The following is a 26,534-nucleotide window of genomic DNA, read 5'->3' as shown; positions in this document are numbered from 1 at the left end:
CACTTCAAAGGTAACAAGTGACAGATGTCTGTCTTCTCTGCGGTTTTAAACACTGTGGCTCCACGATAGCATCTGGGCTGAATGTCAAACTGTGAATCTTCCCCAAGAATGTACTGTGGTTATGCCAAGCTCATTGTTATTAATGCCAGGGACACTGCCTACAGAAGTATTTAAGATACTCCCTGTAGTTCACAGCGGGGTGCACTTGAGGGGGGATGGATGGAGGGTGGTGGTGGTGGTGGTGGTGGGGGGGGGGCACGTATGTAAAAATGATGGACAACAATTATTAGACAAAATTTTAAAATAGGGAAATTACAATAAAGGACAAAGTGAATGGTTGAATAGCTCAATTAGATCTATATTAGGATTTCCTAGTGGGCATGCAACTTCTCAAAGAATCTCACTGCATGAATCAATAGCCACAGGAGAAGATGAAAAAGTAAAAGAAATATATAATAAAGCAGAAGTTTAGCTGGATTAAAAGGGTTCCTTGGAGTTGCAGGAACTAAAAAAAAAAAAAAAAAAGTGGCAAAGGTGGTGATGTTTTGAGCTTGTAATCACAGCACGGTGCTGTGTTTATTTAACTTCCTCATCTCCATCGCTGCCTGCTTTTGGTATTTACATGTTTAATTGAGAAGTGTGCTGCCGGTTTCTTCTGCCCATCTGCCGAGTCCCTTCCTCTTATCAAGCTCATTCCTCAAACTGACAGCTCTCCCTTTCTGCATATCTCTCTTTCACTCCCGTGCCACTACACCACTAACTCCTCTCTCTCCCTTTCCCTGTCCCTCTTCAGTCTGTCAAGGCCGGATATGAGTAATGACAACGCATTTTCCCTAAAATCAAACCAATAAGTAGAAACACGCACAGGAAGCCTCACAAGAAAAATTCTGTATCGAGGGTATCACGTCATAAAACTCTCTGTTCTGTATTCCAGGTTTTTTTGTTTTTTTTTTTTACCCCACGTCTAAATCACTGCCTGTCAGACGCAACATGTGTGTCATTGTATCCCCATCAGCGTGTTTCATTGTACACACTACCACCTCTGAAGAGCTGCCTCTTATCAGTCGAGTGTCAGAAAGCCCCCAGCACCACCACCTCCTCTCCGCTGCCTTTCTAAATGCTTTTCTATTAAGAGCAGTGTTGTGTCCCTCTGATAGCGGCAGCTTCTCCACTTCATCATTCATAATCCCAATGGGCATCAATGGACTCTATAGCCTTGCCATCCACACCAAAGGCTTTGTCACTCGGTGCAAATGAAAACAACCTAAATGAGAGCGAGAATCTGAGGAATTCACCACAAGTGACAAGGAAATGGCCCAATAAGCCAAAGCACTCCAGTCATGAATAGTCCACTCCACAGCAAGGCATTGGCGATACCTCACATGTTTGGATAGCTTTTGGTCTGCTTTAATTCTTTCTAGGTGGCATAAAACATATGGAGGGCACTTAACAAAGTGTAGAACGGTACTACTTAGCCGTTTTGTCTTTTAAATACTGTTCTATTTTAGCTAACTGCATGGTATGACAGAGAAAAAAAAAACAATAAATTCCCCAAGGTAGACAAGTGCTCTACAAATCAAGGAATGAGAGCCTTATGAGAAAACAAGAAGGAAAAATATCCACTCTACATTATAGCGGCGGCGTAGGCTAACTTTCACGAGCTCAAAAAGTCTAAAATGATGTTCCCACCCTTCCCAGCATGCAGAAATCCCGCTGGGAGCCTCAATGTGATCAGCAGCATCCCCACCACGTCTCCTCATTATTGAGTAAATAGGTTTGGGCATGTCCTCAGTAAACAAAGCCAAGACTGACAGTTAAGGGAGTGAGGGGAGTGGGAGGCAGCCTCGTTCCCAATTAGAGTCGCCTCAGGCAAAACTTTAAAGAGGAGATCAATCCTACAGATCGCTAAACTGATCCTGTCACAGGCTGGGGATATTTAAACCGTGGCGCAGAGCAGAGCGATGCAGGGCAGTTCTCAGTACAGTTTGACTGTGTGTGCTAATGACTTGGGGGTAGGCTCTCTCACCAGGACACACACCCCACAGCGAAGCGGCCGTGATTGACGGGTGAAATCGGACCTCAGCTGCAGTTCTCGGCACAGTAGGGGCCAGATGGGGAAATAGTGATTTGCGTTTTTTAGTATGCAGCTCCTGCACTTACGGATATTCCCTAATTGTCTCCCTTACTTACCTGTGAGGCTGTTTCCCATCACAGATGCAGAGTACATTTCAAATTAACCCAGGATGTTTTGATTTTTTTTTTTTTTGCCTCATCCTACACCTTTGAAGCAGACTTATTAAAATGTGCCAGTGGGGCTCATCCCTGTCCATCTACTGGAGGTAAAAAAAAGTTAGTTCTCACTAATGTTGAGGCAAAATAAAGAGACTAACATGAGGTGAATGAAGCCGGAGCGGTGGAGATGACACCTGAGTTTAATCGCATCATCAATTCGTGACATCCTGCTAAAGCAGCAGATACTGTATCTTTGACTACAAGTGAGTAGCTGGCACACTCCAACTCCCAGGCACACATGGGTAATGTGTAATGAGCTACCAGGCTCTCTGCAACTGCAGAGGAACTGAACATTTAAATGAGCGAATGATGCATTATGTATATCACTGAGGTTCCTGTGCAGGAATTAATCATGATCATAAAAGCCAAAGACAAAACAACATACTCAGACCATTGCTAAATTGTTGTGATCTAATGCAAAACAAATTCATTTTTCATGCCATTAAAGATAAAGAAAATCTTAAAAGGTTTGGTTTTGCTTGTCTGCGTCTCTTATTGAGAGTCATTCACTTTCAACTTTATTTGCGGATTATTGCAAATCCCCGGTACAAATCATATCATGAAATCATGTAGCTGGGACATTGGATGTGTTCTGCTAATGCTCAAGAAAGATCCCCTGAGGGAGCCATTGAGTGGGGGAGAAAGGAAAAGAAAGAGAGAGGAAGGAGAGAGGCAGATAGAGGGAGAGAAAGCAAGAGAGAGGTGGAGAGAGAGAGTTACAGGATGGGGAAGGGAGGGAAGGGCAGGAAAGAAAGACAGAGAGGAGGGGAGGGCGGCAGCAGTCAAGCTGCACTTTATCCTGACAGATCTCCTTTACACACTAATTTCCTTGTTAAAGAAGAGAAAATGGCACTCAATCCGGAGAAATCCTTTTCTCCTGGAGCAGGCCTGTCAGCTGAGGGATGAGTGGATACAAGCAGAGCTTTCCTCCTCAGGCTAGCTCCCCCTGGTACTCAGCAGCTAGGCTACCGCTCGCAGCAGAGCTCTCTATCTATAGCCATAATTAATACACCATTGGGATATAATGAACCATACCATGATACATGAATTTCAGTGGGTGCTGTCGACAGCAGTCATTTAACTGCTCGCTGGAAATCAAATGTGAAGTGAATTGATTTTTTGATCATGTCATCTCCATCACAAATGGCAAACAAATCGTGTACAAACATTTCATGCTCAGTTGCTGTTTATAAACATTCCCCATGACAAAATAGCAACACCCCCCCCTCCCGCCCCCCCCCCCCCTTTCATTCACACTTCTAAGCAAAGACAATAAAATCCAACAAGGGTTCATCTTTTCACCGCAACATATTTATCACTGAATTTGTAATTCACCAAAGTGTATTAGCTTGGATTTGAAAAAAGGGAGAAAAGAAAAGCCTCTTTTATTTTAAGTCAGGGGTGTTAGCCGTTCAGTCTGGATGTTCTCATCTCCCAAGATTACTATTCGCAGGGTGTGTGTCAAGACTACTTTTCAGAAATCTCGGTAACAATTCAGATGCGATCGATAAGGAGTGACAGTTTATTCTAAGGCTTAGCACAGGCCAAGAAAAGAACGACTGAAGCATCAAGTTTAGAGGAATGAATTTGTTTTGTATTTGATTTTTCCATTAAATTTATCACCACTTTAACTCTCCCCTTTTTTCCCTCTCCTTCTCACTCGTTCCCTCTCGCTTTCTCTCCCTCCGTCTCTCCCTCACACTGTCACTCACATCAACAACAAGGCTGTAAACGGCTGTCAATTTCTCATCTGTGATTTCCATGTCTTCACTTTTCATCCATTTTTGATTGCTTCACACCCTATACCTATGATGCTTTTAGTGCTCATCTGTGACCTTGTGAGATGATGGGGAAAATTATAAAAATAAATTTTCAGTGGCAAAGTGCTCTGCCCTTTATAACACTTCATCATATCTGCTGTGGACAGAAAATAGTTGAGAAACATTTTCTTACAAAACTGCCTAATGCTGGTTTGGCACAGAATCATATGGTAAATCTATTACCACTTTGTCAAGAGAAACCACTTGAGGTTTCCCACAGTGTAGCAGCAGGCAAAGTGGGAAACTGTAACCCTGAAACTCCTGTCTGATTTCTCTTATTAAAGTGTTTTCAAAATCCTCTCCCTTTTCGGATTTAAGGGTCATTGAGAAAGCCAATCAGAGGGACAGGCCAGTCAGAAAGCCAGCGGCGTGAACAGGACAGGAACCAGCTGATGAAATTCATCCATACTTCTCACTTATGATGACATGATTGATTTTCCCTCAGAGTGCTCAAATGTAGGATTGTCTTCCTACCCCCATCTCCTCCTCCATCCCGCCTCAATCTGCCCACCCACCCGCCAAGCCAACAGCTAATGGATAAAGCCTCTGTCTGTCTCAGGCATGGCGGAGAGTTGACGAGTGGAAGAACAACTGCAACGAATGAAGGGTGAAATCTGAGAGTGCAATTTTCCGTCTGTCAATCTCCCTTCAAGAGAACAAGTTGACCACCAATCAGTGGAGTCGATTCGGGGCTGGCGGTTGATGGGAGCGTTCTGAGTGACAGCGTCATGTCACTACATTAACACAGCAATGAAAGACATAAAAAGGAATTTTTTGAAGGGTCTGGCCAGTTATTCGATTTCTGGATGTGATTCGGGGGGTTGGGACTATACTTTTCTGCCTTAACAAATGAACAAACTGACAGGTTAATGCATAACATATCACTCTATAATTCATGGTTCTGAATTTGGGAGACTCCTATCATCCACTAGGTGCTTCAAAATACAACCAATTAAACTTTACTTAATTATTAAAGGTAGAAAGTGAGGGAGAAACATGCCTTAAAAACTCTTGCTTGCAGTCAATTACGATAAAACTTTAATGAGCCTGGATAGAGAGCCATAAAAACTGATAGCCCCTCCGTCATGAATTATATATCCATATCGATTTTGTTTCTTTGCTATAAGAATTGCAGGTAATCGTATGTTACCACATGTAAAGTGCACTTCCCTAGCGAGGATAAATATTAACTATCAAATATATATGAGGTGTGTGTGCATTTATGACCAGGCTCATGTAGAAAATGAAGAGCAGAGATGTCGAGGCAAGGGCCATTGGGAATGGATGAAGGGTGCCATATCTGACAGTAAGAGAGACCCTTAGCGGTGCTGGCTTGATATGTTACCTAGTTAGCGTCACAGAGAGAGGAATAAATAGTTCTTTATTATTTGTGGTTGCCATCATGTCTCTCCTAATAGACAGGCTATACTGAGTTTAAACCACATTATCCTCTGCAAGACCATCGCAATTACTCTTGAGAGCTAGGTCTGATGTGTGGATAAGGCAGGTCGCCCATGTCTTAATGAACACAAACAATGTGAAATGGAGGAAGGAGCAGTGGGGGGAAAGATAATGGCAGGGGAGGGCTTGTTTTAATAGAGACAGGACTAAGTTGTTTGCTATGATCTATGCGAAATCTGAGAATGCTGAAAACCCCCAATGTTAGTTTGTGGAGATCTTTTTTCATGATCCCATTACCCAATCAATCCACACCCTTCTCTCTGCGTTTTGCCAGCGAACAGCAGGCACAAATCCTGTTTAGTGGATCTCCAGTTGTGGATTTGTGTGTCTTGCTGTCATTGTCACACAGTCCTGCCTTGTTGGACACTCGTAGAGGTTAAAGGGCACCAAACTGGATCACCGTGACACCCAGAGAGAGCGTTATCCCCAGCACAAATGGCTCAGTGCTGGGTTAATTGATAAACTGCCGCTCCACTTCATTAGTCAGACAGACCTGGCTTAACGAACGAACACAGAGAGAGTGTCACTCTGAATATGTTAATCATGACTGGCCATTATGGGGCTTTCCCCTCTACCTCCTTGTCTCAGTCTCTGGTAAGCTATAAAGACGAGGGATGTGGATTCACTTCAAACTCTGGGTACGCTTGTATCGAGCAAGGCTATTTACCAGTGACAATAGAAAAAAAACCGGCAGACAGACAGACGCAAGAGTGGTCCTTGGTGTTATTGAATATAAATATATAATAACCATGTAAAAAATGCATCATTTGGCCTTTTCACAAAGGCAGTTGTAATATAGCGCTAGGTGAGCACTGTACTTGACGTAGCCTACACACTGGAGGTGAGGGTGTCAGGGGAGAGCTCGCTGGAGTGAGAGGAGGTTTTATTGTTGCCCAGCCCTTCCGCTTAAGTGCACATGGCTGGGAGGAAGCCGGGACCTCCAGCTCTGACCTCTGCGCATGTATATTTAATAGGCCATCAGTTGGCCGGGGCAGCGCTCTGATCAGGATTCAGAGAGGGGCTTTGAACACCCCTGTGTATTCCTGAGCGTGCAGCCTCAAGCTGCTCTCCCCAGCTGTGTCAATCCGACAGCACTGTTACAGGCACCCAGACAAGGCGCTGGGCACTCCACTGCTACCGCCTAATGACTACAGAAAAAAAAAAAAGCAAAACAAACACAAAAACAATAACATTTGGCGTATGGAGCTCTGCTACCATCTAATGAGTGGTTTTAAAAACTGAAATATTACGCCAGCTAATATACTGTGTGTGGGATGTGTTTGGATTACATCAGCTATACTTTACAATGCTATGTTCTCCTTAATAATAACAAAAAGGCAATCTCACAGTGACTGCACTACACATGCCGGTAACGATTGCAGAAACAAGATGGCAAACAGAGAAGTGCCACTCGTGTGTCTTTTCTTCTAACAAGGTATCACTACTCTTTGAATCAAATCGGCTCTGCGTGTGGGTGTGGGTGCATGTGGGTGTGTGAGAGTATGAATGTCACAGTGCACGCACGTGTGTGTGTGTGTGTGTGTGTGTCTGTGTGTGTGGATGTGTGTGTGAGGGCAGCTTAACGAGGGTGGTTCATTTGACAGGCAATTAGTTTGCGGAGCTGCTATTGACAGCCCCTGTGCTTGTGTTTGTTCAACAGCTCTGGGTGAGTTCCACGCTCCCTGGGCTACGTGACAAAGCACCTCCGACAGGGAGCTCCTGATCTCCACCGAGGCTCGGAGGCTCGCACTGTGAGGGGGGTGGATATGTGACAGCCTTGCAGAGAGAAGAGAGGAGAGAGAAGGGGGAGAGATACAAAACCCACAAGGGTCTATTAGGGGGTTGTTGCAAGTTAATGTAGCTACAACACACTTTTTGTGTCGTATTTTGAAAGGCCTGAGCAATGATGTTGTCATTTGTTGTTTGATTGCGGGGATAGCGGAGGGTAATCTTAGGAGACACGCAGGCTCTCACACTACATGCACACACATAAAAATGCAGAAAGAGAGGAGACAAGGAGGTGGGGGAAAGCTAGAGGGAGATGGAGGAGAGGAAAAATATAACAAGATCCAAACACTCTTTTATCCTCGAAAATCCCATATTCTAATGCAAGGGCCCATCCCTCTTTTAGTTGCAACCGTTTCGTTTGTAGAGCCAAGCTCCAATCAATATCATTATTTTCACAGAGGATCGAAGCGCCTTCACCGAGTTAATGGGGGATTGAGGTGGTAAACGTTTACCCTCTCACTGTCAGCAGAGCAGTGGTCCATAGTGGGCCCAGATGACAGCACTGGCCCCACTGTGGACACACTATGTGGAGATGTCCTGTGGGTAGACAGGCTGCATGGACTGTCAACCGCCTGCCATGCCCTAGATGGCCTAACATATCAGCCACTTGAGTTAGAGCAGCAGCATGGGCTTTGACTTCTGCTAGAGCTAACAGAAACAAACCGGCCAGTGCTGGCAGCAGCATTACTGCACTGCTTGACATTGTTATTGTTGATACAAGAGGAGCTGGAGATAGATTTTGTTCAGCCAGTATTATTTTAACAAAAATAATTCAATGTAATGCAGAAGTAATTAAGAAAAATATTAAATAACATGTGACATTAACGTAAAACATTATTTTGGCCAATGCTAGCTGTTTTCCACTATGGATCAGCTGCTCTGTCGGATTTTTGAGAAATGAAGACTAATCTGCAGCTGGCAACAGCAAAGCAAATTCTCTCGTATAGCAGCATATGCTAAATAGCTCTTCAAGCACGCAGATGCATTGCTGTAAAATACTTCTCCTGTCTGCGTATCTGCATCTCCCAGATGGGTCCCAAGCTGTGCCAAACTGCATCTCATCAACTGCTATGAACTATGGCATCACATGACCGCAGGAGATATGTGGAGTCCTATTCTGTCTTGCCTTGGCACAACATGGTCAAGCGATGCATCATCAGGAAAGCCCACACTTTGTCAAAAATGGAGGTAACTAACAGAGAGAGGAGGCAGGAGACGAGTGCCTTTCTCTGCTCAAAATGTTGAAAGTTCTGTTCAGTAAACAGGAGAACAGAACAAGACTTTTGTCCAATTTCTTTTTTTTTTTTTTTTTTTCACTTTGGAAAAAAGACTAATCAGCAGAGTTCGAGTTGATTTGAGTTTGCACGAGGGTGTGACAGAGCAATGAGAGATTTCATGGGACGTTGCCCCATGATTCATTGAGTTATTGGTTTCCGCCCTGTTTTAATCGCTGGCGGGCCAGAGCCAAAAAATCTCGGAGGATTCCGGAGAGCTCTTTTCTCCACCATTCAGCAGAATGGAATTTGGTCTGCAAGTGCCTCACGTCATTCGAGGCGTCCTTCACAGTTTCAGGGGCCCTAATTCAAACCACATGGAGGCCAGCGTCCGGTTACGGACCTCTGCAAAAAAAGGACACATTCCCATTGGCTGCTTCAGGGTGGGAAATGGGGTGTCTTGATGGAAAAAAGATAACAAACACATTTAAGTAGGAGTCACAACATAGCCAAAGCACACACACATTCACATGCATAAATATACATACACATGTACATACAGGGAGACATTTACAAATATACAGTACATGCATATACACAAATACACACACAGACTGTCTATACACTTATGGGCCTGCAAACGCTGTTTGCTTGACATGATGGAAGAATGAGCAGCAGGCTCTGTAATATTGCTCCTATTCTTCATTGACAAGCATATATATTTTTTGCTGTTCCCAACTGACTTTGCAGCGCTGAACTCCATTTATGAATTATCTGACATATTTCCTGCTATTTTTTTGACAGGAGTACTCAGAGGAAATTTCAAGGCACCTTTCTCCTGACAAGTAGAAATATCAATATTTGAATAAATTGCAGATTTGGATCTCCTCACATGGATGCTCTCCAGCAAGAGTGTGTTGCATGTATGTGTGTTTGTGTGTGTGAGTGAAGGGAATGGGAAGGGGTTTGTTTCATTCTGTTACCACGGTCTTATCCCCCTGAGCCCGCAGGCAGAAATCTGTATGCAGCATTTCATTAGGAGAGAGCTCGACTGAGTGACATGTGAAGCACACCTCGCCGTCGACCTGATGAAGTTTACTTCTCTCAAACGACAAAAAGCCACTTTGTAGACTAGCCCTTTTTTCCACAGAGGAAGAGAGGGGGTGATGGCTGAGCACCAATAAAAGAATCATGAATGTTGTTTCACAGAATGACAGGCCTATCTGTACACAAATATTTCTCTTCGAGAAAAATGTAAGCTTCAGAGCTTTTTTTCCTCTTCTCTTTCTAAAGTGGATGCGGCTTGATAGAACTGACAGTGTTCAGAATATGATCACCTAAATTCTAAGCCTCGTAGAAAACAGCTGACAAGCTGCATAAAAGGGAGAATAGAAACAGATTGTTCTTATCTTACAAAAGTGGCAAGTGTTATGGGAGGAAAGTAGTATTTCACCCAGTGAACTAAATAATTTACAAACAAATACACTATTGTCCTACAACCTTGATAAATACACCATCTCTGTATAAGAGGTCAATGTCAAGCATCCATAACACTCAGCGCTGTCTTCTTAAAGCTTCTGGTGTTACGTATGAGAGACTTCTGCCTATCTGTCTCACTCTGTTTAGCTGCAGTAGCTGCCATGCTGTCTGCATGTCTGCTGCTGCCGCTGATAGATCACTCTCCTGCCCACCCCTTCAACCTACCCCCTCCCCTCTATACCCCACCATCATTTCAGGGAGCCTGAGAAATGGCTTAGCCATGTGAGGTTACTCAGGTACCAAAGAGGCTGCGACCCTGTGACCCCCAGAGCCGACCTCCCTGACCCGAACGTCATACTTTCTCCCTCTCCAACACAAAACAAAAACAAATCTTATCATGCGCCTCCGCGGCTCAGAGAAAAAAAGAAAGCCCTTATATCAATGTGGTGCTTTGACAATCATCTATCCACATGACCTGTGATTTCTCCGACAGGGTCTGCTTGACACTTACAACAGAGAGGTGACGGCGCGCAGGTTGTCCATCTCTCGCCTCGCCTGCCCTTATCTCCTCTGCTCTCCATCTCTCTCCTCACTCCTCCTTGTGTGCACAACTTAATAAGCAAGCAAGGGGTAGATTCCCATTATGGAAACCCTGGAAAATGGCCCGGACATTTTCCCCCATATCTGGGATCTCCATCTGGAGAAGGCACTCTCGCTCTCACTGCCCCCCTCGTCCAATCTCTGTGTGTGTTCTGGTGAGCCTAGCTTGCTGAGATGGCTTTCACTCTCCACTGGCTACAATGAGATTGGCCCACCAGGTTGACTCTATTCGAATCGACAACCCATTTCAATAACATAACAAAACAGAACAGAGTAGTGATGTTGAATTAAACATTTTTGAGGAGTGCTCAGGGGGTAAGATGGGGGTCTTAAATTATCGAAATCTGTAAGATTTTGGAACGCTTTAGTGGAAACACATAACATAAAATAATCATCTGCGTTTTGATTTAATAACAGCATGCAATTCTGTGAGTTTTTCCCCAATGTGTTGTCCTGAACTGCATGTCTGTATCACCGCTCTAAGATCAGTTAAGGCTGCTTCATAACTAGAGTATATGGTTAACAGACTAATAAAGATTACACTGAGGTCAGCAAGTCACTAATCCCCAGCGTTATTAGTAAAAACAAAGCCTACAGCTTTACGCCATGCACATCATCACATCTGAGTGCCTATGCACGTGCATAAGGTCCGAACATAATATGGTGTGACTTAAACCATACAATGAGAAGAGAAAATAAATATGCTAAGAGCAGCAGGGGTGGACTGGGCCAGGCCTCTGCGGACCTATGTCATCACTCCCTCTGCTCTCGGCTGTGCTCCCCACCCGAGCGAAAGGTTCAATGATTACGGAGGCTCAGCTTCCCTCTAAGAAAGCAAACCGGAGCTGCAGTCCAAACAAGGCCGAGCCAGCAGCGAGGGAGCACTGCTACACCAGGCAGCTCGGGTTTACCGTCGCCTCCGACCTGGCTGGCCCCCGGGCTTGCATTAGTCCCCCAGCCCAGCCTCTCTAGGACAAACAAACAACCACCACTTACACAGTCAGGGACGAGCAGTGAGGCAGGGAGAGCTGGTGCCACCAGCACTGTGTGGAGGGGAACCTGACCCAATTGGATTTGCTTTATCACCCCATATAATGACTCCCAGACTGGCCTGTTCCAGTGGTAGAAAATAAAAGATTACAAAAAAAATCTGCCTGCCTGCCATTCTGAGTTTGGCCCAAAATGGGCAGCTCCCCCAAAACAGATGGGGAGGCATCTCAAAAATGTTCTCTGCCTCTGGGGACATGTGGTTTTCCCCATCATTATATAACTGTAAACTCCTGGATGTCAGAGATTGGGGATAATAACTTTCAGATGTTGGCAGCCCAGGCCAATGCTGGGACCTGCTGGATGGGAACGGTTATTTGGCAGAGAGGAGGAAGTCCGAGAGATTAGGACTAAGATGTGACAGGGAGAAAAGTGGATCTGGACTGTAGCTGAATGGGTCGCTTTAGTCTGTTCCAGTGTGTTCAGAATTGTACCGGGTACTAATGATGACCGTGTGGGAGGCAGAGGCCCAGCAAGCGTGTGTGTGTGTATATATGTGTGTGTGTGTGTGTGTGTGTGTGTGCGGGCGGGAGAGAAAATGAGACACAAATTAATATCAAAACCACAGGAAATCATGTCATCGTGTTAACACGCCAAAATCAAGCTAAAGTGCTCGGGCTTGATCCACCACTTTTAGCATTCCATTTCAATTTTCAGATAGATTTGATATGACAGTTTTAGCACTCCCCATTGCAGTGCAGATGTGCCTCTAATTCAGAAACAGACACACCTCCTTCAATAAATGAGTCCTTATAGAAGTGTCATCCTGTTAAACCATTTTTATTGGTTTGTCTCACATGGCAGGAAAGGATCATCGTTCAGTGCGGTCGTTGTTGCTGGTTGCCAGTGTGGTCAAGGTTTGGTCACTTAAACTCATACTCCTTTAATGAAATGAAACATCTCCTCATATTTTTATATATTCCTGCTGGTCACTGCATGGTAAAAAAGCACAATCCTGTTTTTCTTCTTTTAATTTTTTTTTTCCTCCTTTTGCTTTAAAGTATCGATCGCACTGCTGAACAAGCAGAGGAGTGTTTTTTATTGTAAATCAATACTGATCGATCGGCAGCCTGGGTGTTGAATATGGATCAATATCACACCAGGCTGTGGAGGAGATCTGATTTCAATTGGCAAGAGAAGCCCGCAGCAGGTTTCCATCAAGCGGTAATTCAAGACATGGGAACATAAGTCAGATGGATTGATATAGACTAGCCAGGACCTTTCTTGCCACTGAACCAGCACAAGGAAATTTCTGTCATATATCATTAACGCAGTTGGGGCAGGCAATAAAAAAAAAGAGGGGGAGCAAAGTACCTCGCTGACCCTCAATGAAGAGCATTGGTCAAACATTAAATAAATACTCCATTATTAGCATGAATTTTATGTATTTTATAAAGAAACTCCAGAGTCAAAAGAAAGTCCAAACAACTCAAATACTAAAATAGACACTGATCTCTGCTCTCTGTGCACACATACACCATAGTGTGGTCATGTTCTGTGGAACTTCTGGTACTGATTATGCGAAGGTCAGCCTGAGATTCATACTGTAAGCTGTTATTAATTTACTGAACAAATGTACTGGAGAAAACTGGTGAATGGTGAAATATTTTTATTGCACTTATCATACGGTCGACCTTTATTAAACCAGCACATTTGTTTGATTTAAGCACCACAACAAAATACATAATATATTTTAACAGTATACATATGTCGCCAAAGTGCATCCAACATGTGTATATGTTAAAAAAGCAGGTCACCCCGTTCATTCATCACGTGTTTGTGACTCCTGAACAGAGGGGCACTGTTCCAAATGACAGCATTGTAAAACAATAAAAACAGAGCTATAGTTAGAAATAACTTGTCACTTTTAATAAATGACACTGGTTCAGGGCTCTTTCTCTGGGGCTTCTCCTCCGATACATCCCAGGCACCCCTGGGGCCAACAGAGCAGCCAGCAGACCAGCTCGTTTCCCCGAGGTAACTGATGACCCTATCCCTGAATTCCCCCATTTTTGTCCTGTGACCTCACACCAGCGGGAGCAGGACCATGTCCGATGAAATCTTCAGACTGCTTCCCATCCTAATCTTGCCCGTGTCACACTACAAATTGCTACATTCAGAAAATGGAAATAGATTGAGGTGGAGATGGAGAGAGGGACTGACAGAGGCAGGGAAAAAGGGGAAGGATAGGAGGGGAGGGAGGGAAGTGGGGGAGTGTGCATCGACAACCAGTCCCCTAAGAAAAATACTTGAGGAAAGAACGACTCGGGAGATCCCGACAAGGAATCACATCTCAGCGAACATATTGATCTGATTTACAAAACCTCCACTCTAATGCGAAACAAATGGCGTGGGCGTGAACTGGTACTTAACCATAAAACCCCAGCATTACTCCGTCTCCGATGAAATACCACATATATCCCTCACCAGGGCCTAATGTGCTGTTTTACGGCCAGATACGACTGAGGTTGACCCAACAGTTTGTTTGACAATTAGGGGAAACCTAATAAGGATTGAATGGGAGTGAGAACATGCCAAAAGAAAGAAAGGAGACTCTTTTTCAAAAGAAAAAATGGCTAAAAAAAACACCGGTCTGAGTGACCTATATGTGATTCACAGAATCAGGAGCTGTTTGACAAAGCTCTTGCGTCATTAATGCTTTAAGAAACCAAACAACATCTTCAAAACAGCTACAAAGTTTAATTATAAAGGAGAGCCGCTAAATATTTGAAAAAGAGTGGCATGTTTTATTTACTTCGGATTTAATTTCAATAATGTAACATTTTCACCATGGCGGCTTATTGCAGCTGTGTGTCAGGGAAAAATGAATAAATCTTAATAGATTGTTTTCTTTCATAATATCAAAATAAATCACTTCCATTGCTCCACAACCGGGTTTAAATCACATTAACACCGCGCTCAGTGAATGCAACTGAAGACCGTAAACTTTAACAACATAAAACAAAAATCTTTGATAACCTTTTCTTATTTCTCCTCAGCATGTGTATGTGTGTGTGTGTGTGTGTGTGTGTGTGTATCTTTGTGTGTATACAAGGTCCAGTGTTGCTCTTGGCCCAGCATTCATCCCATCACCCCAGCTCTGGCCTTGTTTCTGTCAGCAGTGAACCAGGGGAGTAAAGAGTGGGGGGAGAGGAGAGGGAGAGAGAGCAAGAGAAGGAGAGGAAGAGAAGGAAAGAGGGAAAGAGTAGGGGGTGGTGAAGGGGGGAGGGGTTGTCTCCATGGACAGATGGACTGCTCTTTCTCAACACATGTGGAACCATGTTTCGTCTTTCACTGCCGTCAAGCTGGAGCCGAATCCGTCGCTCTGTTGGCCCGCGCCACTCTTTCGTACCGCACACCTCTCTCTTTAGCACAGCACACACACACACACACACACACACACACAAGTTCACAAACACACACATGCATGCAAGCGTGTGCACGCACAGACACACACACACACACATACAAAACACACGTACACACACACACACACACACACACACACACACACACACACACACCACACAAACATCTCCGTCTTTCTCTGCACACATGTTAAAGTCATCACCCCTGCTCAGCGCTAGTAAAACACAACACCCCCAGCTTCTCTGCTGTTGTCAAGTCTTGCCATTAGCTGATGCCACTGGGGAATCCTACCCTAGTGAGGTGGGTCTCCCTTGGGAACGTCAGGCACCACGTTACGTTCAGCCGCCACTCATGTGAACCCAAACATGTGAGCATAATTTGGAAAATATCATTTATACTGTGCGTCTTTGTACGTGTCTTGACATTTACAAACTGCGATAAAACCGACATGAGGGAGGAGGGAATAGAAAACAGGGCGAGAATAATTTGAGGTAATGTTTTGCTTAGTGAACAGTATTACCCAATCCTGGATGTTGGAGCACTGGGAAGGAGGTTCTGGCTCTGGGGCTGCAGAGAGGGTCTGGGTTTCATTTTTCGGCAAGTGCAAGCCAAAAGAGAGCTGCCAAGTACAGCTTTCGCTCTCAACACTTCCTGCTCTTCCTACTCTGGCTCGAGAGGAGACAGGCTTCACTCAAACATCACGTCGACTTAGGCAGCGCTGGCCAGTTTATTCTTCCATTTCTCAACGGGCGTCAAAAACCCACATCTGCCACATGAATTACACCAAACACTGCCATAAATAAAGCGCTGAGATGGATATATTGTTAAGCCACAAATAAAAAGGTGTGTGCAGGTGTTTGTGTGCATGTGTGTAAATATAGAAAGAGAGCATTTCCCACACAAGTTAACAGCTTTAATGACTCACAAAAAAACATTGCGGTGCAGGTCCCACAGCTCACTGGTATAAAGCAAAATATCCAGAAGGAACACCTGCAGCAATCAACTCTCAATCACAACAACAGTGACCCTTTCACGGTGTGATTTTCATTATGGATGGTGGGAGCACAATACTAGATTAACACTACCTACTGAGTGCCATCTTAATTGCCCCTTTTGCAGATGCAGTGAAAAAATGTCATTTAGGTACTTCATAAACAGACTTCTCTTTGCAGGTTATCAAGACAGACGCTCAGTGAAAACACACCCTCTTTTCCAATGCTGATGTGCAATTAAAATGGTTTTAGAAATCCTCTTTGACAGTCCAGGGCTTAGCCAAAAATGTAAATGACATTAAAGGAGACAATGAATTTAATTTTGTTTAATGTCCCCTTTCGCTGATTCTCATTTACATCACATTTCCACATAAAGGGCTGACCTTATAAATACTGGCATTTGTTCAGCTTTTGGAGGTAATCACAGTTTTGCAAAAACCAGATGGGAGCACGCAAATTTTCCGATTTGTTTCTTAGAAGGCCGAGGGAACAACATGTGAGACGTTCTAAGGCTGTGGTCTTTTGTTTCTGGTAAACAACTTGACAACAAGTCAAGTGCACTCTGGGAAATGACCTCGTAGGTGTTCCACAAATGAACGATAACGCAAAGTCATTTAGAAAATACAGGCTCACTAATGAGGGACATAACAGAAAGCTAAGCAAAATTTACATTAGGCCAAAATTTAATTGCATTAACACACGAACAGGTGCGGTGAGGCCTTTATAAATGAGCTAAATGAATAAAAGCCTCCCACAGCACAACCATGTGTGCTGACCAAAAAAAGAGACAAGGGGAAAAATAAGGGGAAAAACAAGTCAATGTCATGAATTATTCAGTGGCTGGGCTGCACTCCAAAGGTCATTGCTCTTTGACCTTTGTGACAGGAAGTGAAAGGGAGTGCCGTAGCCACTGGAATAAATGAAGCTGACATGTTTAGATCTGGTCCAGAATCCGTTTGTGAATGGCAGCGTAAATTGACACAAGATGTTAAGCTGTATGAACATACATCAAATTCAAAATTCATATACGACTAGAATACACATTGATAGCACACTTCTCATCTCTGTCTAGTCGACTTACATAAATTTCTGCAGCTTCTCACAGTAAGAAGCGACCTTTGAACCCTGACACACAGAATGAGTCATTTTCTCTCCTCTTTCAACAACATGTGCCATCTTATTACAAAATCCATGTGTAAGCCTGAACAATGTATCTAATCTTTCACACAAGAGAAGACAAAGTCAATATGCAAGAGAGTGAAGACAGATACCAGACCAGGAGAGTCATCGCAAATTGAGTTATGTTTGGCTATACACTACATGCACTGTAAATGGGTAAACCATCTAATCAGATATTGGGTACCTCATCACTATAATTCTAAAGACTCAAATTACTGACTGAATAAACCTACACCCCCACTTACTTTAAGGCACCATTAACTTATAAATGTGACATCTGTAGCACTGCTGGATTTATAAGGGGAAGAGATAATTATACCAAACTGCAAAGTGCTGCGGTCACAGCAACAGTGCCACAATTACTCACTACATAAAATGACTGTTTCTTTTATTTTATGTAAGCACTGACTGTGTTTGAGATTTTTATTTTCTGATTTGATGTGGAGATAAAAAAAAAAAAAAAGTACACTCACGCTACTCAAAGACAATAGACTTTTCATTTTGCCGAGCATAATATGTACTGACTTTCCTGAAAGATATTGAAATTTGAGTCACAACACATATAAACCCACCCAAATGCAACAAAAATAGGACCTTTCTTCATCCAAAAATGACTATGAATAATGCAAGGGCATCAAATGTAAGTGTTGAAATATTTAAAGACCAAGCAGTGCTGAAACTATGTGGCAGCTGTTGGGCCTATATCTAACTAACTTTTTTTTTTTTTTTTTAAAAGAGAATCCTTCCTCTTCAAAAATCTGAGTGAAAATCTGTATCAAAACTCTGAGAGAAAATAGGGTAAACAGATGTCTGGCTTGACCGCAGGAAAATAGGACACATTTGGAATGATAAGTTTCCCAAACTCCACTGGATATGCCAGATCCATGGGAACGCCAGTTAATGTCTTGCTAGATGCCAGCTAGCTGTGTGCGCTTTCCCCTCTTACCATCTGGGAAAATGTTACAGCGAATGAACGCCATCAATGATTCATTCCGAATCTGTTTCTTAAGGTTCGGCCATGCTACTGTTTCTCTAGGAAATGTGGCAGTGCTAGCTGGTTTTCATACTGTAATTGTAGACAGATGAGACATGCCTGATACAACAATCAAACCTCTCCTCTAGGTTTATGTCACTCAACTATGTTCTACTCAATTGGAAATAATCAGTTTCTGCCAGCAGCGACCGCAGCACAGGTGCCTGTAATGATGTGCATGAGAAAATGACAGATGTAAAAGAAATGGCTGTAAAACATGGAAGCTTTAACTAAAAGCTTACCCATATGTACAGCGGGAATAGTCAAGTAATTGCAGTAAATAATCTGACGTAGCAAACTCGCTCTGTGCTCTGGCCATGTCCGTAACTCTTGCTAAACCCTGCAACCTTTCACAAGCACCCCTCTCTGCAAGCCTCCCTCAGTCACTGGGAACCTGTGTGGGTCTGTTAGGGTGAGCTGACGGGCTCATAGTTACGACATGGAGACAATGGGAGGGTCTAATGAGGAACATATGCTTTTGTGTTTCAACAGAGCCGCTCATTGTGCAAGGAAAGGGATACTCTACTCCTATTCAGACTCGTCACAATGAAAATCCGAGCCCTCCCTGAGCCAGTTGAGCTTACAATATCCATCCGCTTCTTTTTTCCCTGTTCTTTTTTTTTCCCACCCCTCTTCTTGACTTTAATTCTCCATGCATTCATTTTGCTTATTGTACTTATGTTACATGTTTTGTCCCGCAGATTGAAGAACAATGGTGTGCGAAACTCTAAGCAGTAAAAGGCAGCAAAGCGACACAAAGCAAACATGAAAGCAGCGGAAATTAGGCAAAGTAGACGTCTCAAGTTATATGTTAATGTTTGCACTATCATCCCTACACTAACAAACGCACCTGACAAATAAATTAAGCAATCCACTCGGTGCCAGATACAGGAAAAAAAAGCTCAATCCTTACATTGTCCTTAACACATCAGTACTTTTCTTGTGTATGGTACACTGTGACTGTCAAAAAGAATATAAACATTCATCCAAACATGAGCAACAGCATAAACAACATACAGGCAGCGTGTATGCGTATGAGGACGTACATGCGTGTGTGCGTGTAGGTGTCTGTCTGTCTGCGTGTTTGTGTCCTCGTCTGTGTGTGCATTCGCGTTTATCTACGTGTGTGTCTGTGTGAGTTTGAGTTCAGACAGCAGTAGCTCTGGTAATCCATCCAGGCTCCCAGGGCAGCCAGCTCCTACTTCCTGATGCATGAGAAGCCGCTGGAGTGGAGTGGCAGCAACAACTGCTCAGCCCTATTTGATTACTAATAAGAGAGTTGTCCCCTCTGTCAGATACCAGGCATTCTCCACTAAGCAAACAGTGATTCCGGCTAGTCAAACATTAGCATTGCTGTCTCTCCCTACTACGTGGTGAGAGTTACATTGAGATTGACGCTCATACTACACCCCCTACCTCACCCTTATATCCACCATACACACACATGTGCACACACACATACACACACACGCACAACTACCTAAACATATTCAGATTGACCAGGACGTATATTTCCCCGTGTGTGAGAAAAATGTCAATGCCTGAAAGAAGACCATTTATTCTCCCTCTTTAGAAAGTGAAGAAGGTAATATAAATGTGGCAGATGTAACCTCCCTGAAGGTGTAGAACAAAACAGCCGACATAAAATGTTTATCCCTTCTAAAACAAAACTTTAATGGCATCTAGCTCACAGCTAACTTGAGAGAAGGAAACAGTCAATGAAAAACAACTATTGACAGTGTAAGCATCACCGTCGTAAACAAAGAGGGGAAGCCAGCCAAATAAATATGAAGTTGCCTAAGCTAATTAGGTGTATTCCCAGCATGATCCTCTAGTGATTGAACCACCTGTGATTGAACAAACCCTATCCAGGTGGTGACCGCCCCTCAGTGCACAGGTACCTGGGAAAGACGCCCCTCAGCCACTCACACAGAATCACCCACAGTTCCCACACTGTGAGCTCTAAGATGCAAGTCAGCCCAACTGGGCTGTCTGGCACACCGGGAGGGAACTCATTTGTTCACTATCTCATCCATGCGCCTGCTCATCCACTCAGTCACTCATCCATTTAGTCACTCAGACACACACTCATTCACTTACTCATTTCCCCCCCGTTCACAAAACACAGGAAAAAAAAAGCCGCACGCAGAGCAAGCCTACCTGTCAATGATCACAGGGTCTGATGGAGTCTCGTTCCTGTTTCCACAGCTTTTCTTGTCACAGCATCGGCTGTAGGAACATAGACGGTATGTATCAGAGCAAGCAATACTTTGCTAAATAAATAAAAATAAATAAATAATGCACACAAAACCACATACATTTATTGAGTGCCTTGAACTGGTTCTGATATTGTGGAGAAAAAAAAAATACCATGACATTTCCTTCACTCAATCTATCCATTCAATTGATGCTGATGGCTGATAAAAATGGTGAAAACAACATGTTGTGTTGTTTGGCTTAGTGTTGGAGGGGAGGGGAGTGGGGATTGGGCCAGGAGGCAGGGGAGTCACTTTTCACAGCTTCAGCTTTTGTTTACCTCTAATTGCCAAGCTGCTATTTCTGAGGGAGATGCAAGGTGCCACCCTCAACCAATATTTCTGCGGGGCATTTATCAATTATGGCCTCAAAAGCACTAATCTATCTTCCACCACATGTTTCAACCATCTTCTCCCTAAGCCTATAGCTAGCTGCCTTTCAGTTCTTTGATTGGGACTTGAATCAAAAGTGCAAAAATAAACAAATACATCATCCCAGCTTCCATTTGAAATGAAAACATATAAACATATGTGAATGAGATTGATTTATGCCATATGGTGCAGAAAGAAAAACAAAGATTTTGTGCAAAGCTACTGTCAGTCAAACACACACTATTTAAATATGTCTGATTTACATGACTTTCCAGCAGCAGTAATAGAGATGTATTTTATAGCTAAGGCACTGCAAGGTATGAGCAGAAAACATAATTCAAAAAGCAGTGTATTACAGGACTAAAAAAAGATATAATAAGATAAGCTATTAAAGGATTATTATAACTGTTCCTATTATATAAATATCTTCTTATCTGATAATAGGCAGCAGTTAAAGTAGTTCTTTATTCAGCTGCAAAACACACTTCCTCATAACAAAAAAAATATTACCTCTAGAGCACGAGCATATTCAACGTGTCACAAATAAGTGATGGATGCATGTATAAATTGAGCGTGAGTGATGAGTTTATGCATGGAAAAAGACAAATCATTCTCAGCTCTCATGCTGCACTTGCTCTCAACCAGTAACTTGAACAATGCCCCGATGTAACAAAGGAGAGGTTAACCGACAGTATCCGAATTCAATGTTCACAAAGCTCATGCTGAGCTCAACAATAACAACAAAAGGCGTTTTTCCTTTTAGTATCAATGACACCGCTGAATAGCAGCGGAATATGAGAAGTGGAGATTTATGTGGTTAAATGACGCTAAAAGGCTCGCTGATCATTGTTGACAGGTGGGATCAACTGAGAACTGACTCAAAAGGAGAAAAAAAAAAAAAAAAAAACGATGCATGGCATGCAGTGTGTATGCATAACTTAACAGAAAACACATTGTCTCTGGCAGGCTTATATAGGATTCTTAGAATGTAAAAATAAATAAAATTGAGAATTAAAAAAACATAACTTATGCACTGTGTCAATGAGTGTTTATTATACATTCACTTTCCCTTCACTGAAAAAGACTGTCAGTGCATTTTTACTGTCATACTCATATCAAAGTTGAATCACACCATATCAAAGTTAGGAATGACAGCAGCTCTCTGTGGTTGCTGAACGACCACAGGACAGTCTGGATTGCTGCATCACATCATGTGTGTCAAAACTTATTGAGGGGAGGGAATTACTTTTTGCCTGGATCTGCAAAATGGACAGTGCAAAATAATAATAATAAGAATAATAACAATGCTTACCTGCACATAATTTCATGAGTAAGAAGAACTCTGCACATTTCTGGATTCTTGTCTTGGCCCTCATAAACTATGGCCTTTGAAAGGAAATGAGATGGAAATAAAGTGAGAACACAGTCATCCATCCCTAAAACACACATCATTCTCACAAATTCACAAATAATTACATTGACATGTCTGCCACTTTTGCACTTAATAAAATAAATCAGGGCATGAATACACATGATGTTATATGGACAACAGAATATATTAGAGGAGGGCAAAGGTTAGGCAATAAACATGGTCAAAATAATTACAGCAACCCCCCCAGTGTTATAAATTATATTAATTAATATCAATATCAATGACATCTACACAAATAAACAATTACAAAAATAACTACTACTAATAATAATTACAACAATATTTTTAGTGGCAGTTATAATGAAAAAATATAATGAAAAAATTACTGGTAATGATAATATAATAACAATAATGAATTGTATTTTTTTGTATTAATCTAGATAATATCCTGGGGCTCAGACAGACAGACACAGAAAGAGATTTTCATAAGGAGAGATCCAATAGAAGTGTCATCAATATGCTTATAATCTGGGGATATTTGGGGGAAAGTGTTAATGGGCAATCTGTTGTTTATTTTGAGCCGCTAACAATGATCTTTCTGTGGATAAAAAGCGGTGTCTGGCGGTACGGTTGGGTAATTTTTGAGCATTGGCTGAAACAGATGGCGTGGAGCTATCAGTTCTGCCGCTCTTCTCTCCCTCCCTCGATCCCTCCCTCCTTCTTCCATTTCTAAGGATAGACACTTTACTCCCTCATACTGAACCGGCACCAAGTGCAAACGCAAGCAAAGCACAACATTATTGACAAAATATTTTTTTTAAAGAAAATAACAACAACAAAATACAATTAAACCATCAAAAATGATATTTATTTCTGTTTTGCTGCCATCAGTAAATTGAATTTTTTTTTTCTGGCACGCTTCAGGCCAATATGAGACTGTGACTTTGAAAAAGTGACATATCTGAACCAGGTCGCATCACTCTCTCGCTTTTTAAAAGCTGTCCTACTTGACCTGGTGTATTTTTTTTTTCTTCTCCTTCTCTTTCTTTTTTTTTTTTTTCCTGGGAAGCCGGCGATTATCTATATTGGTTTGATTTATGTCGCTATTTGCAGCTGTAGAAACAGAAATCCATAAATTGCTTGTTCTGCGTCATTGACTCGGATCATTCGCACAGGAATGTTGTCTGTGACCAGTGGCCCAGCTTCACGGCTCTATTCAGAAGGCTCCACCTAAATCCTCCGTTTAATAACAAAACATGAGATGGAGAGCTGAAATAACGCTGTCTGGTTTTATTTCCCTAATTATAATTAAGTTTACAAACCTGTGCGTTTGGATAAAACGTGCGTAAGGATTTAATAATAATAATTGCGCGCCTGGGCTCCATAGGTTAAAAGTCACTCAAAATGTGTATGAGGAAGATGAGTGATCCGCACCTCAGCAAAAATCTTAATATTTATGTTTATTAATATAATACTTGATGCAATTTTTTTAAAAAAAAAATGGGTTTCACCTCTGACTCTTTGCAAGAAAAGTCAAATCAGATCATATGGAGCAGACGTCGTGTTTAAATTTTAATGTTGGACAAACTGTGCCTGCAAAAAAGCTCAACTCTGGCAGAGTAAAATTGACTTTAGAGTCTTGCAATATGATATGGCCAAACGTAAACAGTCAAGATGGAAGCTGTCTCTTCTTGTTACATCGGTAATATGATTTTATTTGGTGCCACAACTTCATTTTGCGAGCAGATTTTTTTTTCTTTCTTTTTTTTTTTTTAGTGCATATCTCAGGGGTGACAATTTGCACGGCATGTTAAGGTTTTTTTTTTTTTTTGCACAAGCGAGCCATGGATGTGAGCAGGGTTTGACTGTGCGTAGAAACAAGTGTAACAGCAGCTTACCTGCTTCGTCATGGAATCGATTAACCGTATGTAAAGATCCTGTTCTGTTCTGACACCTGGGGAGAGAGAAAGAAGAGCACTTGTGAATTTTTAGGAACTGGTGGCTTTAAATTAAAAAAAAATAATAAAGCCATAATTAAAAAAAAAAAAAAAAAAGTTTAGAAACATGCCATAAAAATATAAAGACTACAGACTCTGATTACATTTATAAAATCACAACATAGGCTGTTTATTTATATTATTATTATTATTAGCTTCATGCATTCACACCAACTTGTGTTTGATATATTTGCACGTGTCTGCAGAGCAATAATTAATAGTTGAACTCACCATTGCTGTACAATAACTGTAGTTTGTAATGTATCCCATTGTTAGTTTTTTCACTGGTTGGTTCCTGCAGGAGACAACAGTTTGTGAAAAATCAGCATTAACAAAACAACTGTTTATCATTACCACATGTCTCTGTGATGGGAAATATATTTATATATATATATGCATTTATATAGTTTCTGTGCAAAAAGAAGAGAAACAGCTTTTAGTTCTTAAAACGACTCTCTGTCATCAACGAATTGAGTTTTTTCAAAAATCAATATTACACGTGGCTTCCCCTTAGTAACCCATTGCCATTTCACAGAACATAATTTCGATGCTGATTATGTACAGGGGTGCATGTATTTCTAAAATACACTGCTTACTTTTTCTTTCTCCACAAAGTCCACAAAAGCTGTCCTTTCGATCTCCACGGGCTGACCCTGTCTGTCATACAGCGCCAGGACGAAATGGAAAAAATTGGATTTTCTGAGGTTGGAAGGGGGCTGCTTTTCATAATGTGCCCGTGCCAAGCCGACACCGCTGCGGGGAGAAAACAAGAGACCATCTCGGTTAAGCACCGGACACCGGGGATACTAGATGATGGAGAAGCTGATGGAAAACATTGGAGATGCAGAAGCACGCTTGAGTACGGGGGAGATTTCTTGATTTGTCACAATAATGGGTAATCTGATGTAATGAAAGAAGGGAAAGCCGAAGGGGGGGCATTTATTGGGAGACCGTAATTGATACAGAGTATTCAGGGGATTGAGGGGTCGATATGATGAGGAGGGAATGCGTGAGAAAAATCAGATGCTTTTGGCATGCGTACCTTTGGGCGGCTGTGTTTGCATCCACCACCCCAGCTGTGTGCATCCAGGAGCGGACCGAGTTCAGTCCACCCAGCGGTTCCTCCTTCATCGTCGTCCCACCCCGCGGTATAGTTTCCTGAATCCCAAACATTTAGGACAATTTGCGTGAAAAAGAGCCTCCTGCGAAATTAGGGAAATAAACGTCCAAGCGTGTTATCCTTCAGGGTTGGTTTTTGTTTTTTTTTCACGGGATAAGTAGCGACAGCCGATTCAGACTTGCGAGGGAAAACCCGGTCCACAGGTCTTGCCTCCCTCTTCAGTCCGTCCGATGTGAACAATTCTCAAAGTGCTGTACTTAGTTAGAGCGGTATCCACAGACTGGAAAAGTGAATTGTTCAATAGACAAGATTTTTTTGTGTTGCTATTGTTCCTCTTTGTTTTTCTTTCTTTCTTTTTTTTTTTTTTTTTAGTGTGCTATTCACAGAAAAATCGATGGCAGTTGTTTGTGTTTGTGGGTGATGCTGCTCTCAAAGTGCCCACATCCCTGAAGCACCGCATCCAAAACCTTCAGGACTTCTTGTTGAATAAAAAACCCACTCCTGAAAAGGTGCTGCTGCTTCTCCACAAGACAAACACCGGCAAAGGCTGATCACCAGTGGAGGTGTTCCTAGTACACAGGAGAGGTGGATAAGGGGCCCTTTCGCGTCGTGCAGGATGGATGGGAACATGCAAAACTAAGCCCTCTTTCCCCGAGGACTGAAATCTTTCCCGGGAGCCAAAACTCTAAACCCACGGGAGAGGCGCTGTCAGAATATGACGCTGAAGGGGCGTGGTTTTGACCATATATGGAGCTCTGACTGTTCCTGTCGAGCAGTGGCGCTCCACTGTACGGGTGCAGCCCTATAGTGCAGCAGCCTGAGAACACTCATTCGCTCCACTTTTCCTCTTGCTTAGGCCCTATATGTGGTGAGTTTGATTTTTTTAATGATATGGAAAATTCATCCGGGTGTAACCATCACACATAATGAGGAAGAAAAAAATAATAATAAAAAAATAATACATAATAATAACTCGGAGTTCAGCTTTTTATCGGAGCTTATTAATTTTAGCCGGCCTAATGATTGCAATTTCCGTGAATGGTTTAATTATATAAGTTTAGAATTAATAGTATTTGATATATTTATTCGTTTGAATTTCATTATGATTATTACAAATGGAGTTGATGAGATGGTTTGACCAGTA

At 42.5% G+C, this 26,534-nt stretch overlaps 1 protein-coding gene across 8 annotated transcripts in view; it reads right to left on the bottom strand.

Moving 5' to 3' along the window:
* LOC137197152 (transcription factor COE3) overlaps positions 1 to 26,291 on the bottom strand; it is a 68,480-nt gene extending 42,189 nt beyond the window's left edge. For 2 of the 8 annotated variants that reach the window (XM_067610334.1, XM_067610330.1), the window contains exons 1-6: positions 25,313 to 26,288; positions 24,867 to 25,023; positions 24,502 to 24,565; positions 24,172 to 24,227; positions 22,214 to 22,287; positions 20,435 to 20,503 (exon numbers count right to left, since the gene is read on the bottom strand). In XM_067610334.1, the coding sequence (XP_067466435.1) occupies positions 20,435 to 20,503; positions 22,214 to 22,287; positions 24,172 to 24,227; positions 24,502 to 24,565; positions 24,867 to 25,023; positions 25,313 to 25,443 (551 nt within the window). In that variant the 5' untranslated portion in view covers positions 25,444 to 26,288. Of the gene's footprint in view, positions 1 to 20,434; positions 20,504 to 22,213; positions 22,288 to 24,171; positions 24,228 to 24,501; positions 24,566 to 24,866; positions 25,024 to 25,312 lie in introns of all 8 variants that reach the window. The other 6 variants (XM_067610329.1, XM_067610328.1, XM_067610332.1 and 3 more) reach the window with 6 other exon arrangements.
* Positions 26,292 to 26,534: the final 243 nt, after the last annotated feature.

This window comes from Thunnus thynnus, chromosome 14, assembly GCF_963924715.1.
Source record: "Thunnus thynnus chromosome 14, fThuThy2.1, whole genome shotgun sequence".
Lineage (NCBI taxonomy): Eukaryota > Metazoa > Chordata > Actinopteri > Scombriformes > Scombridae > Thunnus > Thunnus thynnus.
Note: the sequence above shows the minus strand (reverse complement) of the source record. Positions and strands in the feature narration are given on the sequence as shown.